The sequence below is a fragment of the Mustela lutreola genome, chromosome 3, assembly GCF_030435805.1.
Source record: "Mustela lutreola isolate mMusLut2 chromosome 3, mMusLut2.pri, whole genome shotgun sequence".
Lineage (NCBI taxonomy): Eukaryota > Metazoa > Chordata > Mammalia > Carnivora > Mustelidae > Mustela > Mustela lutreola.
Window position 1 is genome coordinate 157467178 of NC_081292.1, and position 13203 is coordinate 157480380.

The window sequence follows — 13203 nt, forward strand, 5'->3', positions numbered from 1 at the left end:
ATCATCAGGAAGCTAAAGCATATGTTAGATGTTAGCCCGGGTGGACACAAATGTGTCCTATTTATTCAAGGTTTCCTTTGAAGCCACAGTTTATAACTTTTGTTTCTTAGGGGTACATGTCAAAATTCATTTAGCATTCGCTGGTATCTAGATACACTGAGTAGCAAAAAGGCAGAATTCAGGGGCAAAAAAAAAAAAATGCCTGCTATATGAACAGTGATGTCAGTTTCATTTATCTAGCTCACAGAAAGCAAGATGAAAAATACAATGGAAAAGATGACAGCGGAAAATCAAGATAAAAATTTTTCATTTAACTTGTAAGTGTAAACTACATAAGCACAAGAATATTAAATATGTTCTAGATCAATGTCTAAAAGGTAGATAATTTTAGGGTAAGTTCTTCTAAAATGTACTTTCTAACCCTTCAGTTTCAAAGATTATATGCTTAACTGGAGCATAGTTATATGCACAAAATTTTCCTTACTCCTAAGAATGTTTTGCAAACTTCTTTTCTGTAAGAATCTGCAAATTTTATACATATAAAGAGACTAGGTGGAACAGATACTTCGTTTTGTGACATGAAAAGTAGAAATCTGATGGACTATAGGATATCCATAAAACTGACCCAAATAAAACATTTAATATTTCAAGAATGCTTTATGCTTATACAGTTATGTTACATTTATTAAATCATTTAAGACTCAAAATACATGATTAGTGACGTATTAAAGGCCTATATACACAGATGTGTAATGTGGGGCTCAAAATTCAATAAAGTTTGTAAGCCTAAGTCATGTACTTCCATACTGCTGATTGTTTTAACTATGCTACAGCACTTTGAAAAGCACTTTTCCAGTATGATTGTAATGCTTTGCAACTGTGAGATGAGCTGTCATGCCATTTTCAACATTTGTTTTCTAAGACTCATCCACGGTGTTTGGTGTGGCTGAGTTCACTCACTTCTAATGCTGTTTTACTCCTTTATGCAAATATGCGGGTTATTTATTCACTTGTCTCTGGGTGGATATTTGAATTACTTCCCTTTTTGAAACCATACCCTGGACTGCTGCAATACATTTTTCTGTACATATGTCCCGGTGGACAGGTGTCAGAGTTTCTCTGAGGTATATATTTCGTAGCAGAATTACTGACTCACAAGATATGTGTATGCTTAACTATATTAGAAGTGTTCATTTTCCGGTCTTTATATCGATTTATATAACATATTATACTTTTACAACGTTTAAAAACAAAACTAACCAACAGGTTTTCAAGTATATTTACATAAAATAAAAAAGGGAGACGGAGCTCTAATAATAAAATTCATTATGGCAGTAATTTATAAAAGAGCGAAGAGGATGCAACGGGGAATATTCATAATTTGAAGTCACAAATAGCCTCAATGGATTGGTCTCAATTTTAAGGTTGCCTATGGATTCTAGCGTCTTTATATATACGTTAAATGCATTTTTTATATGCATCAGTATTTACATAATTTTAAAGCTCATTGTGTACAATAATAAGGATCTGAAAAAAGGGTTAGGAGCCTTAAGAATTATTGGCAAATACAACTCTTTTATATCATAAAATGAATTTATGTTATTCTTAAGATGGAAAATAAAAATAAAAACAATAAACAGGTTTTAATGTATCATGCCAAATTTTGATAATGTTGAGGTCCCCAAGATAACACTCTCTCTTTGTCAACAGTTTCTAGACCCCTCAATTAAAGTTCATAGACATCGGGCCTTGAGAAATGAAGGGATGGATTTGGTGATGTTTACTCTTTCAGGGGAATTTTTCCTCTTGCTGAATACATCTACCTTGAAAACATTCAAATTAGTCAGTTATCAAAGACATAAAATGATGACAAATTACTAGCCCAGTAGTTCAAAAAAGAAAAATTAAAGCTAGTGTCCCAAAAGTAAAGTAAATGTCAGCATATAACCTCAATATGTAATTATTGATTAACTGCATACCTGCACTACTGTATTTACGTGTGTGTGTGTGTGTGTGTGTGTGTGTGTGTGTGTATCCTTGTGCTTACATGTTGCAAACATTTGAACCATAGGTAGAAACTGACCCTTATAAGGAATTTGATAATAATAATGTAGCCAAGTAGAGGTTCTAGTCTGTTCTTTCTATATCTGGTGGTTGCTCCTGAGCACTCCATACAGCTCACACAGTCCACTTTAGGTTTCAATGTAGCAGTCCTCCCAGAATTGTATTAAGGAGCACAGGACCCAAACTTGCATAAGGGTACTCTGTTTTGTTTGTACGTCTATATCACTTGGTTATTATTCATTTGGTAACTTCTGTTACTCTGAAGAAACTAATGTGTCTGTCCAATATAAAGTTGTTAAAACCCAATGAGCTCAACAATTGCATTTGCAAATATTATTATAAATGAGAATTAAAGGCACCATCTTTAGATCTGACTTCTGCTCCAGGAAGTCAAAGGAAAAACAAAAACAGAACCATGAGACCAAAAAAGGAAAAAAAGAAAAAAAAATCACCTTTGTGGTACTGAGTAATTGATTTTTTCTTTTAGCTCTCCAAAGTAGATAAAATCAACACCTTAAAAGACTTGTCTTTAACCCAGGATTTCTTTCATTAAAGTATACAATTGTGGGTGTGTGTCCTAGAGGAGTAATAGTTCGTCCCTAACAAAAGAGTCTGGATTCTGCGATATGCCTTTTGCCAGAGGCCCTGTTCCCCAAAGCACGCAGCTAACTGCATCTCCCGCTGTACCTGTAACAATTTAATTGTATAAGTCAGCCTAGTCAAGCATCTCCGGCTCATGACTGGGAGACATGAAATTCATTGTCATTATTGTCCCTGTCATTTTGGATCATTATATCCTGCTGCAGAATTTTCCTCACTTCAGTGCATTTTTACCTCCAGGAGCCAGGGATTATAGCTGAGGTTGAGGGGGGGGCAGGACCGTGAACTACATTTACCTCAGGGGAGCCAGAGATTAAATTGGCTTTGCTCTCTCACGAGCTGAATTCATCTATTTGTATGCTGTTGAGTTTTAGGCTGGAATAAAAATGAATATTCTAGTGAACACTGGGCTTTAATTCCCCCTTTGAAACGTGGATATAACCAACTTTTATTTACATTAGGAAACCTAATGTAATTTCCTGTAGGTAGCTATTTTCATATGTGCATAAGGAATACTTGAGGACATCATTGGGTATGAAATAACAGAGCTCTTTTTCTGTCAGTACCTTGATTCTCAGAAGGAAGAATTTAAAGCTGTAATTTTGTTCTCCAGTTTCATCTTATAGAAGCTTAATGGCAGTATTTAATGGTTTTAAATATTTAATGATTTTTAATTATATCTCATTTTCTGTGCACTGGATTGGATAACTAGGGTCCAACTAGAATGGCACCAAAGATCATACTCTGGGAACAGGAAGATTGAAGTCAAGTTGACAGAGGAAGACAAAATAAGTTCCTAGGAAACTGGCACCTCCTCTAGAGCTATTCATACCTCCCAGCATGCCGAGACACCCAAGCCTGTCATGCCTTAAATACTTCTTGCTGACCTAGGAGAGTTGGACTAGCCACCATTTTCCCTATTTTATTATGGCTAATGGCCATGGACAGCGTTCAGCTGAGGGCTTTCTGGGAGCAGATGGCAAGGAACAGGTAAGAAAGACCAGGATTGTGTCTCCTTCAGAAAACCAGTGAGTTGATTGTATGTTTTCTCTGACAGAAGATAAAAAGAAAATATAACCTGATCTGTCACTTCCTATCCCAACTTTCATTACATATGAATTTTTCTGAGAAATTTGACATTTACTTTGTCTGCACTGAAAAAGATGGTAGTTATTCCTCCGTATGCATCAGTTTGTTTTTCAGCAGTTTAACAACAAAATATGGCAATGGATCATACCTATGCCAAGCACATAATAGCTACTCTAATTACTGCATTTAAAAGTATATGGAATTTATTTTATTGCCCTCATTGACTTTAGTGGAGGAATAAATTTTGCCTTAACCAAATGCGATGGCCATCACTATTTATGTAGGATGAACTACTCTTATGAATAATTAAGAAAACTATTTTGATCTTTGTACATTTTGTACTTTAGCAGGAATACCTTACAGCCCTAACATCTCAGTGCTGAGGAACGTTAAAGATTATCTAAGCAACTGGTCTAAGCTCAGGGTAATGTTTACTAGACGGACTGTATTTTCACACTATTATATTTCACTTCTCAATGATGCTGAAGTAACTGTATAATGAATTACTAATAAGAGTTTTTAGATAGCCAAATTTCTTTCAGCATTTATAAATTCAATTTCCTCACTTGTGCCACTTTTTTACCATAATCAAGATTCTCCCAAGTTGGGAGTTATAAAAATTATTATTTCTGGTCACTTTAAAGTGGTTAATTTTATGTTATGTGGATTTCACTTCAATAAATATTTCTTAACTAAACAAACAAACAAACAAACAAAATAGTAATTTCAATCAGCCCAAATGCATTTTGAAATTATTTGGGTAGCTTATCACATTCTCATAATGATTATTTATAAAGAAGTAATTTTTTTTTCTTGTTAAGAAAGTTTTACCTTATAAATTACAACGTGTAGACCTCATTTGCAATAATAAATGTTCAGGTACCCTTTCCATTCTGAAATTCTTTGGTGACAGGATGATAATGTTATTGTTTAGTCAAGGGGTAAGGCATTCCTTCCTCTCTCTTGAACACACACTTACCACATCTAATGGCCTCACTTATCTGCTCCTTTCTACCTTACTCCCTCATCGATACTTAATTTGCTCACCACACCATTGGGAAAAACAGGAGTTGCGCCATCTGAGGATACATTTGTGAAACTCTAACACTATACTTGCTTCACATTCTTGTTTTGCCTCACCTCAAGCATGACAGAGTTGGACTGGATCATTTCAGAACAAGGATAAAAACATACATATAAGTAAATACACATACATATATTTCAAATGATTAGAATACAATTATAGTCACCCCTTCAAGACTTAAGATTATTATAGTCAACCTTCAAATACCAAATGGAAATGATTTTAAATAATAATTTTTGTATTTTTCAATAATCCTTGCTAGACTTATAATTTTGCAACTTGTAACAAGGTATGAAAACCAATTTTAAAGACATTTTTCTTCCTCTTGCTTCTAATTGAATAATATTTCTTCTGCACATATGACATAGACTTCCTTCGGCTTCTCTAAATAAAATCAACAACAGTCGTAATTCCTAACAATATCAGACCAACAAAAAACTAGGGTGCCACAAATTCAGATATGATATCCACTCACAGTCTTCTCAAAGAGAATCAGATATACACGAGCTAAAAAATAAAACTAGTTAGTGTTTGCTACATCGCATGGTAAAGAAAATGACCAAGTATTTGAGAGGGTTTATGCAGGCGGAATGAATCATGTGAGGCAAAGGGCACAAACTCTTCCTTTTCAGGATGGGAAGAATGCCATTTTCAGAATGCCTTCTTACTAATCCTGGACCAAAAACCTCTTTAATATAATCACCCACTAAACTACAATGGATTAACATTAAGGGTCTGATGCAGAGAAAGCAAATTCACGGTTAAGGTTGTCCTTTAACATGTAGACTCAATCAAGGGTACCAAAAAAATAGTTAAGTGTCCCCCCTGTGGTGCTTAGATGCTGGAAGGCACTGTAAATTGTGAATTTTCTAGCTTTTAATGTTTGTCTAAGACCCTTAACATTTTTCCAATATTGTTGCTCCTAGGACGTTTTCTTGAGTTTGCCCCTGTTGTCTCCCCTGTGCATATACACTCTGCGTTCGTACATGAAAGCATGACAGACAGCTCAATTGATTCAGAAATCTAACACTGAGAAGAAGAAAAAAGGTGGAAGTAGCCTTGGGTAAGTCCCATAATATGAAGTATACACATCAATGTCTTCTGAAAAAACAAACAAAAAACCCAGAAAACAAACCAAGAAAAAACATTTCTTCATGCTAAGAGTTTAGATATCTAACTTGAAATACAAAAGATCACATAAGTGGGTTTAAAAAAAAAAAAAAAACCCTCTAAGCTATACAGCCTAAGCTGTCCTTTGTGTTCAAAATTTCTAAGATTTTTTTGAACACGTACGATTAATTATCTGTGTCCAGCTATTTTTTTTAATAAATGGATAACCATCCCTGGACTATTTTCCAATTCCACACACCCTTTAAAACTATAGTAAAATTTCACAAATGGCTCTTCCTGTTTTGTTTTGTATTGTACAGTGGTCCATCTGGAGATATATTAAGTGGTTAGCTCCTTCCAATAAAAGTGTATAAAAAGTGTATTGTTCACATACCCCCCCCATCCCCCCCACACACAAAGAATGAACGTGGAACACATGGCAAATGGATATTAGATAATGTTACTGGTAGAAAACATTTAACAACAATAAAATAAGCAATAAAAACTGGGGTTCTGGTTTAACAGATGCAATGTTCGTTCATCTACCTTCATCACATAAATTATATGTTCAAGAATTGTGTCCTGTGCAAAATACAAACATGTCAATTTCAGCCCAGGGGGCATTTTTCCTGGGTTTATAACCCCTTGAAAATAGAGGTTTCATCAGAAAACCTAACATCCTCAGCTGCTTTCAACATTATAATATATTCATAAGGCAAGTATTCGCTGGCAAACATATAACAAATTAAATGGCACGTGGGTGCGGTCCAGATTCATAATGATGGAAAATGAACCAAACCAACCATGAGACACAAGTAGAAATGAAAGAAGAAAAAGAATATGCAAAAACAAACAATACTAAAAGCGAAGGGCCATAGGTAGTTTTTCAGCTAGTATTAGAGAAAATGGTGTGTGTTTGTGTGTTGTCTGAGATCAGCATTAAAATTAAGAATGTGAAACTATCTCATCAAGAACATACTAAAAGGGTCATGAGTCACAAAAGTATCTTATTAAAAGAAAAACCACATACCGTCATAGTAGACAATTGCTCCTACCAGTTTGTCCTTCTGGAGCATTGGGAAATGTTCAAGGGCTCTCGATTTGCTGAGGACATAACTGCTCTTCAGACAATTACTTCCTGCAACCAGATCATATAGCTTGATTCCTACCCAGTAGTAAGGTAGCTGCCACCACCTACAGCATAAATAGGGGGAAAGGTTTCTTGAGACACAGAGCAGAACATTACAGAATGCCACTAAGTTATAGTATACTTTTCGTTTAAGAAAAGCAATGTCTATCTAGAAGTGTACTTACTGCAAAAGAAACAGGAAGAACTGCATGACTGTTTTTGACACCAGCTGAGCTAAATTATATAAGTAAATGAATCAGTGAGACTTTAAGTGAATCATTCCTAAGACGTTGCTTCTTGACCTGGCCGCGTATGAGAATTCCCTGCCTGAGAGCGCCAACCATAAAATATACAGATACCTGGGCCTCACACGTCTAGAGACTTACTTAAGTGGATGAAGGGCGGAACCTGGGTGACTGTCACGTGCACCCAGGGTGGAGGTTGGTTGGTTTAAGCCGTCCTAAGCCATCTACAACAAAATTCGGACAAAAATGATCAAAGCTGTTTCTAGGCACTCAAAACTCTCTTGTGCCTTGCAGCTGCATAAACCGCTGCTTCATATTATCTGTGTTCCAACTTAAGGCAAGATCATGGACAGCTGTAACAACATCAGGAACACTGGATTTTATAATGTATAATCTGACACCTCCAAACCAAACTTCAATGTCGTTAATTTGGAAATTTAAAATGAGCCAGAAAGGTTTAGGCTGGGAGTTGGTACATGGTTAAGGTTCAGATTTTGCAGCAGGATACCTTTTGACTATGCATTTTTGTTTGCAAATGCCCCTCCTCTGTTCCCCACTGTAAATGGAGTTGCCCTTCTAGAGAGTCTCGGTTAACTGGGGTAAGAAACTACTAATTAGAAACACAGAAGACCAAGTCCTCAGCCTTCAAGATCTAGCCTTTAGAGGTGGGTCAGAAAAGGGTAACTTAAGAAAAGCCACATTTTTAAACACAGCAAAGTCAAACATTTGAAAAGGATTAGAGATTAGGACCAGTTAAAAGTACATTATGAAACACACATTGAGGGACTATTTCCATTAAAACGGTGTTGTTCTATTGACCTCAGTGAAGCAAAGAGTATATAGATGATATCAAAAGGCTTACTTGTAAATTGGAAGCATTATAGGCAACGGAGCTGATAAATGGGGAGCAATTTCTAGTAGGTTGGCACGCTCGTGAAGGGCTTCTTTTACCATCCTATACTGAAAAGCAAAGCAAAGAAAATTAGTTTGGCAGTAACAGATCATAATATTTTCAAATGGCAAGTAGACACCCCGCCAACCGATTGATACACAGAAACCTCTCTACCTCTGAGTGAGGATAGCTCCCTCCTAATCAAATTTCTAATAATACATCATGCTGTCAACCTGAAAGATTTTTTAGAAACCTTAACTGTATTTGCATAGGAGAAAAACATGCTGTCAGAGTTCCCAGGTGTAAGATCTTTTCCTGACTTGAGTTACAAGATTATTGTAACAATTTATCTTGCATTCTCTGTATTGTCCGCCTTCTCAGTCCTCTCTATTTCCCCATGTAAGAAATAACAGATTGTTCAAGTTCACACTAAATGTTCCCTCCTTGCCTCCACTAACACAAGCAGAGATAATACTTAGGAGCTGCCCAGTTTTATAGATTACAAAAAAGCTTTTGTCTTGACTCTTTTCATCTTCATGATGCCTCTCTGAAAAGCCAGCATTACTATTATAACACTAATGTAAAAATGAGAAAACTGAGGCTCTTGGACAGTGAATTAATAAGCTGGTACACATCACAAGTCGTCTGATTCTAGGTCCTATGCTCTATTCTTTGCATCCAACATGATGCCGAAGAGACGTGGAAGAAAAGAAGACACATTTGAAACTGACAATGTCAAGTTAGCACTGCTGTGTTTTTCATGTACCAGAAGCAGATAGGGAGTTCAGCTAATTTTTTTTTTTTTTTTTTTTTTTTTTTTTTTTACCCCCTGAGAAATGTCATCTTCCACACTGCCTTGGCAGTTTTCAAATGGTGGCAGACTGGACACAATAAAGTGTGACATAAGAAAAGCATGACTCAGATCATCTTTTTCTTAGGAATATGTCAGTGGCAATATGAGCGTATGATTGCAGTTACAGTTAAGAGGATCAATTTAACACTCCTGTATTACAACACAGCCCCCCTGAAACTGTCTGGAAAGTAGCAATTTGGTAGCCATTGGCAAAACAAACAAACATACCATCGCAATTGTTAAAATGCAACATATCCAAAGGTGATTTTGTGCATTTGCTACCTTGACATGCCTGCATGGAAAAAGCCCCTGATTACCCATAAACATGATGCTATGGGAAAGTGCCAGCACATCTTTCATGAAGGATATTCCAGCAGAATACACACTAAATAGGTATTTCCAACAGGAAGAAATGTTAAAAGCCATAAAAAAAAAAAAAAAAGATTTAATTGGGTAGAAAAAAGCAAAGTCGCAATTTTTGTTTAACAACCAGCATACACAATTACCTGCTCAATATCCAACTTCATGATAGCCTTCTGAAGATATCTCACACCACCATGGATCAATTTAGTGCTTCTGCTGCTGGTCCCTGATGAGAAATCATCTCTTTCTACAAGGGCTGTTTTTAGTCCTGTGTAACCAGAAAACCAAATTAACTTCTTAAATTACACAATTTGTATGTAATTCATTAAAGGCACTTCTCCAGGGTAGAGACAATCACAAGAAAAATTACTCTGAACATGGATAAATTTGTATTCAAAGTGCAGTACACTGTCTATATTATAATGAAGAGATTTTAGCCTCTTCCTGGGGGAAAAGTCAAACCAGAACTAGAAGCATATTAAACTGTGAATGAATCACAACTAGAAAATATTACAGTGCAATTTCATGGCAGTAACATACTCCAGGGCATTTAGACGGCCGAAGGAGAGGCTGGCCCCATCCTGACCAATGCAGTAAACTCAGTGTTGTGTTGAAGTTCTGTAGAACTCACATTCTTCCTTCACTACAAGTCACTCATGTGTCCCAGCCCCTCATCTCCGGTCGACTCTAACACGTCATCTGTAAATCTAGACCGGACCTTCTACGTGCTGGCTGCTGGAAGGGGTGGTAGAGTGGGTAAAAATTGGGGGAAAAAAAAGACCAAAGGCATCAATAGTGAAGAAGAAGGAAGAGAATAAACTTTGACATTGAGGGATTTATAGGCTAAGACATGCAAGCACGGTATTATAGAATTACACAGAAAAATACAAGCCAGGACAAATTAACCCAGTGCAGAGGATCCATGAGTAAAGACAAGACAAGATTCTTGATAAAGGTGAGGCTGAGCAAAGATAGGTTGGTTCTAGAAGTCATGTCTCTGCCCCTTTCTTTGAGGGTTGCAATAAATCTCTTAGGGATGAAACCAGCTTTGTTTTGTTTTCTTTTCTTACAAAGCCATTCCCTGCTTCTTAGGATTGGGTAGGAACCCACAGAACTACAAGTGTCATGCACTAGAGATGAAACCCCAACCTTTGAAAGATGCAACGTATCTACCAACACCAAGCCATGAGAAATTTTCAGTGCCTGGCTACTCATGGGGGATGAGAGAATGTCACAGAGTCCAATTACAATGAGAATATGTAACCAGAAAAGTTTGGGACCACACAGCTCATGTACAAGAATCTGTGCATATATTCAATTCAGAGCCATTTATTACATTTAATACCAAAGGGTCGTTTTTATAACTTTTAACAGTTTAAATATCGTACCCAAATGTCATCATAAAATCAGGGCAATTCCCTTGACTCCAAAGGACAAAATATTTGGAAACCATGGAGGAAAAGAAGAGAACTTTGATTCAAGGGCAAAAGTGCTAATGCTCTAACTGACTAGCAAAATAACACAGAAATTACAGGTATTATAGCCCCAGGTCACACTTTTGTAGCATTTATGCTAGACAAAGATCTGTCAAAGTCTCGACTGTGAAAACTCTATCAGATATGCTTAGTAAATTCAGTACTGAATATATTTTTTTAAAAAATGAAAAATATGTCAAGTTAACACATATATTTTCAAAGAATATGGAGAACACAAGTGCCAGGCAAAGTGCTGGCATTAGAAATGAATTTGGCAAGGACCAAGCCTGTCCAGCAGCTCCCAGCTCAGAGAGAGGTCAGTAAGTGCCACAGTTTTCCAAGCGCTAGATTTGCAAATACAGAGTACTCTTAACTTAGTCTGGGCTAGAAATTAAAATCAGGACAGAAAGCTAAAATTGCATAGTCCAGATTACATTTGTCATCTCTTAAGAATGCTTGCCTTAGCGAGTTTTCTCACTTTTCTTAGGAAGTCCAACAGAGAGATCTTCTTCCAATGCTAAAATAGACCATTGTGTCTTCAGGTGAAGATCAAGTGAGGAGCTGACTTTCAAAGGGCATTTAAGAGCCAGGTTATTTCAACTATACCCCTCATTTAACCTTGGAACCCCAATCATGGCACCAAGATACCTGCCCCACGAGAGGCAGGGACAGGAGAGTGCAAGAGCCCTCCCGTCCAGCCCCTGGCCTGCCCCCTATATTCCCCACCTCCTAGCATTGATCCCCACCCTACCCAGAAGTGTGGACTGGACCTAGCGCCTTGCTTCTAATGAATGGAATGCAACAATTTTGACCTGTCACTTCTTGATTAGGTTACAGAGGACTGTGACTCCTTCTCTCTCTCTCTCTCTCTCTCTCTCTCTCTCTTGCCCACACTCTCTCTTGCCCTCTCTTGCTTACTAAGACGAAGGAAACTATCATGTTTTAAGAGCAGTGACTAAAGGAGGCCCCCAGGCCACAGGTCACAAGGAACTGAGGCTTCCATTGGACAACCAGTGAGGAAGTGAATCTTGCCAAAAACTACAGGAGGGCTAGGAGGTGCTGCATCCTGTTGGAGACTCAGAGCCAGAGAACCCAGGGTAAGGCAAGGCCAGATCCCTGACCCACCAAAATTGCAAATATCATCTTAGGCCACCAAACTTCAGTGTAGCTTATTGATTGCACGATTCCCCATGCGAATAATAACTGCAGTCACAGTATAAGTTTGTAATCGCACATCGGGTTGAGTTTATGGAGGAGTATGTGTTCAAGATAGGAGGGGAGGGAATAATCACTGGTGAAACAAAACAAAACAAGTACTTAAGCAAAAGAAAGAAAAATGCTTGAGATGGCCAAGCTCATTTAGGGGCCGCTTGTCACTCGGGGGCTGGGCATGATGTGAAGGAGATCCAGGGGCAGGGATAGGACCTTTCATCCACACTGGGGAATTTGGACTCTGTCCTATGGGCCACTGTTCCTCACAAGTAAGTAATATCTGAGTTTCCTGAAAAAGAAAATGCCTTTAAAACCATGGCTCCAAGTCGGGGATTGGTTGGAGAAGCACATGCTTTGTCAGAAAGTACAAGATTTGGTATCAATGCCAAAGAAGGATGAGCCTGAACATTGTTCTCAGTTCCAAGTTATCCATTTTGAGCAAGGGTATTGCTGGTTGCTTTTTTTATTTTGGTGATTATAAAAAAGGAATAAAATTTCAATTTTTCCAGAAATTCTTGGATATTGTTTTGAGAAACACGATTGTGCTATCAGGGGAAGCACCAAAGCATTGTAAGCTGAGAAATCAGATTACTGTTCTAGAAAGATCTTTCTGTGGGGGTGGAGGGGAGAAGAGAGGGGGCAGACCATTTAGGGGATGTGTGCCATATAGTAGGAGCAGGGCAGTGAAGAGTCCAGCCTCACAAGGCAGAAGATGAAGGGAGAAATTTATGGGCTTGTGTTATCAGGATGCATTTTTTATTTTTCTTTCCTAAACTGACAGAGTGTGAGGCAGGGAACTACTCTAGGAATTAGCAAGCCATCTCAGGAGGATATTTCAGGATATGTAAGTGAGAGCTAACACTTCAAAGCCTCAAAACTGCTTTTGCAAGTATTGGACATTTAAAAAAGTTATTCACATGTATTTATGTGAGAAACCCTAGTGAATACCAACAAAAGTTAAAATGGGCTTCTCTGTCAAACCAGGCTGTTTTGCTTGTCCTATTATTTCTAGTGTCATATCATCAAGCTACCCACCAGAATTTCTGGAGCGAAATGATACTGCTTCTTCCAGAGCAAAAAAAACAAA

The 13203-nt window shown here is 37.5% G+C and overlaps 1 protein-coding gene across 3 annotated transcripts in view; it reads right to left on the reverse strand.

The window, feature by feature from the left end:
• Positions 1–13203, reverse strand: part of GPD2 (glycerol-3-phosphate dehydrogenase 2) — a 141687-nt gene that overhangs the window by 59475 nt on the left and 69009 nt on the right. For all 3 annotated transcript variants that reach the window (XM_059167292.1, XM_059167293.1, XM_059167294.1), the window contains exons 4-6: positions 9573–9697; positions 8184–8281; positions 6978–7141 (exon numbers count right to left, since the gene is read on the reverse strand). In XM_059167292.1, the coding sequence (XP_059023275.1) occupies positions 6978–7141; positions 8184–8281; positions 9573–9697 (387 nt within the window). The remainder of the gene's footprint in view (positions 1–6977; positions 7142–8183; positions 8282–9572; positions 9698–13203) is intronic.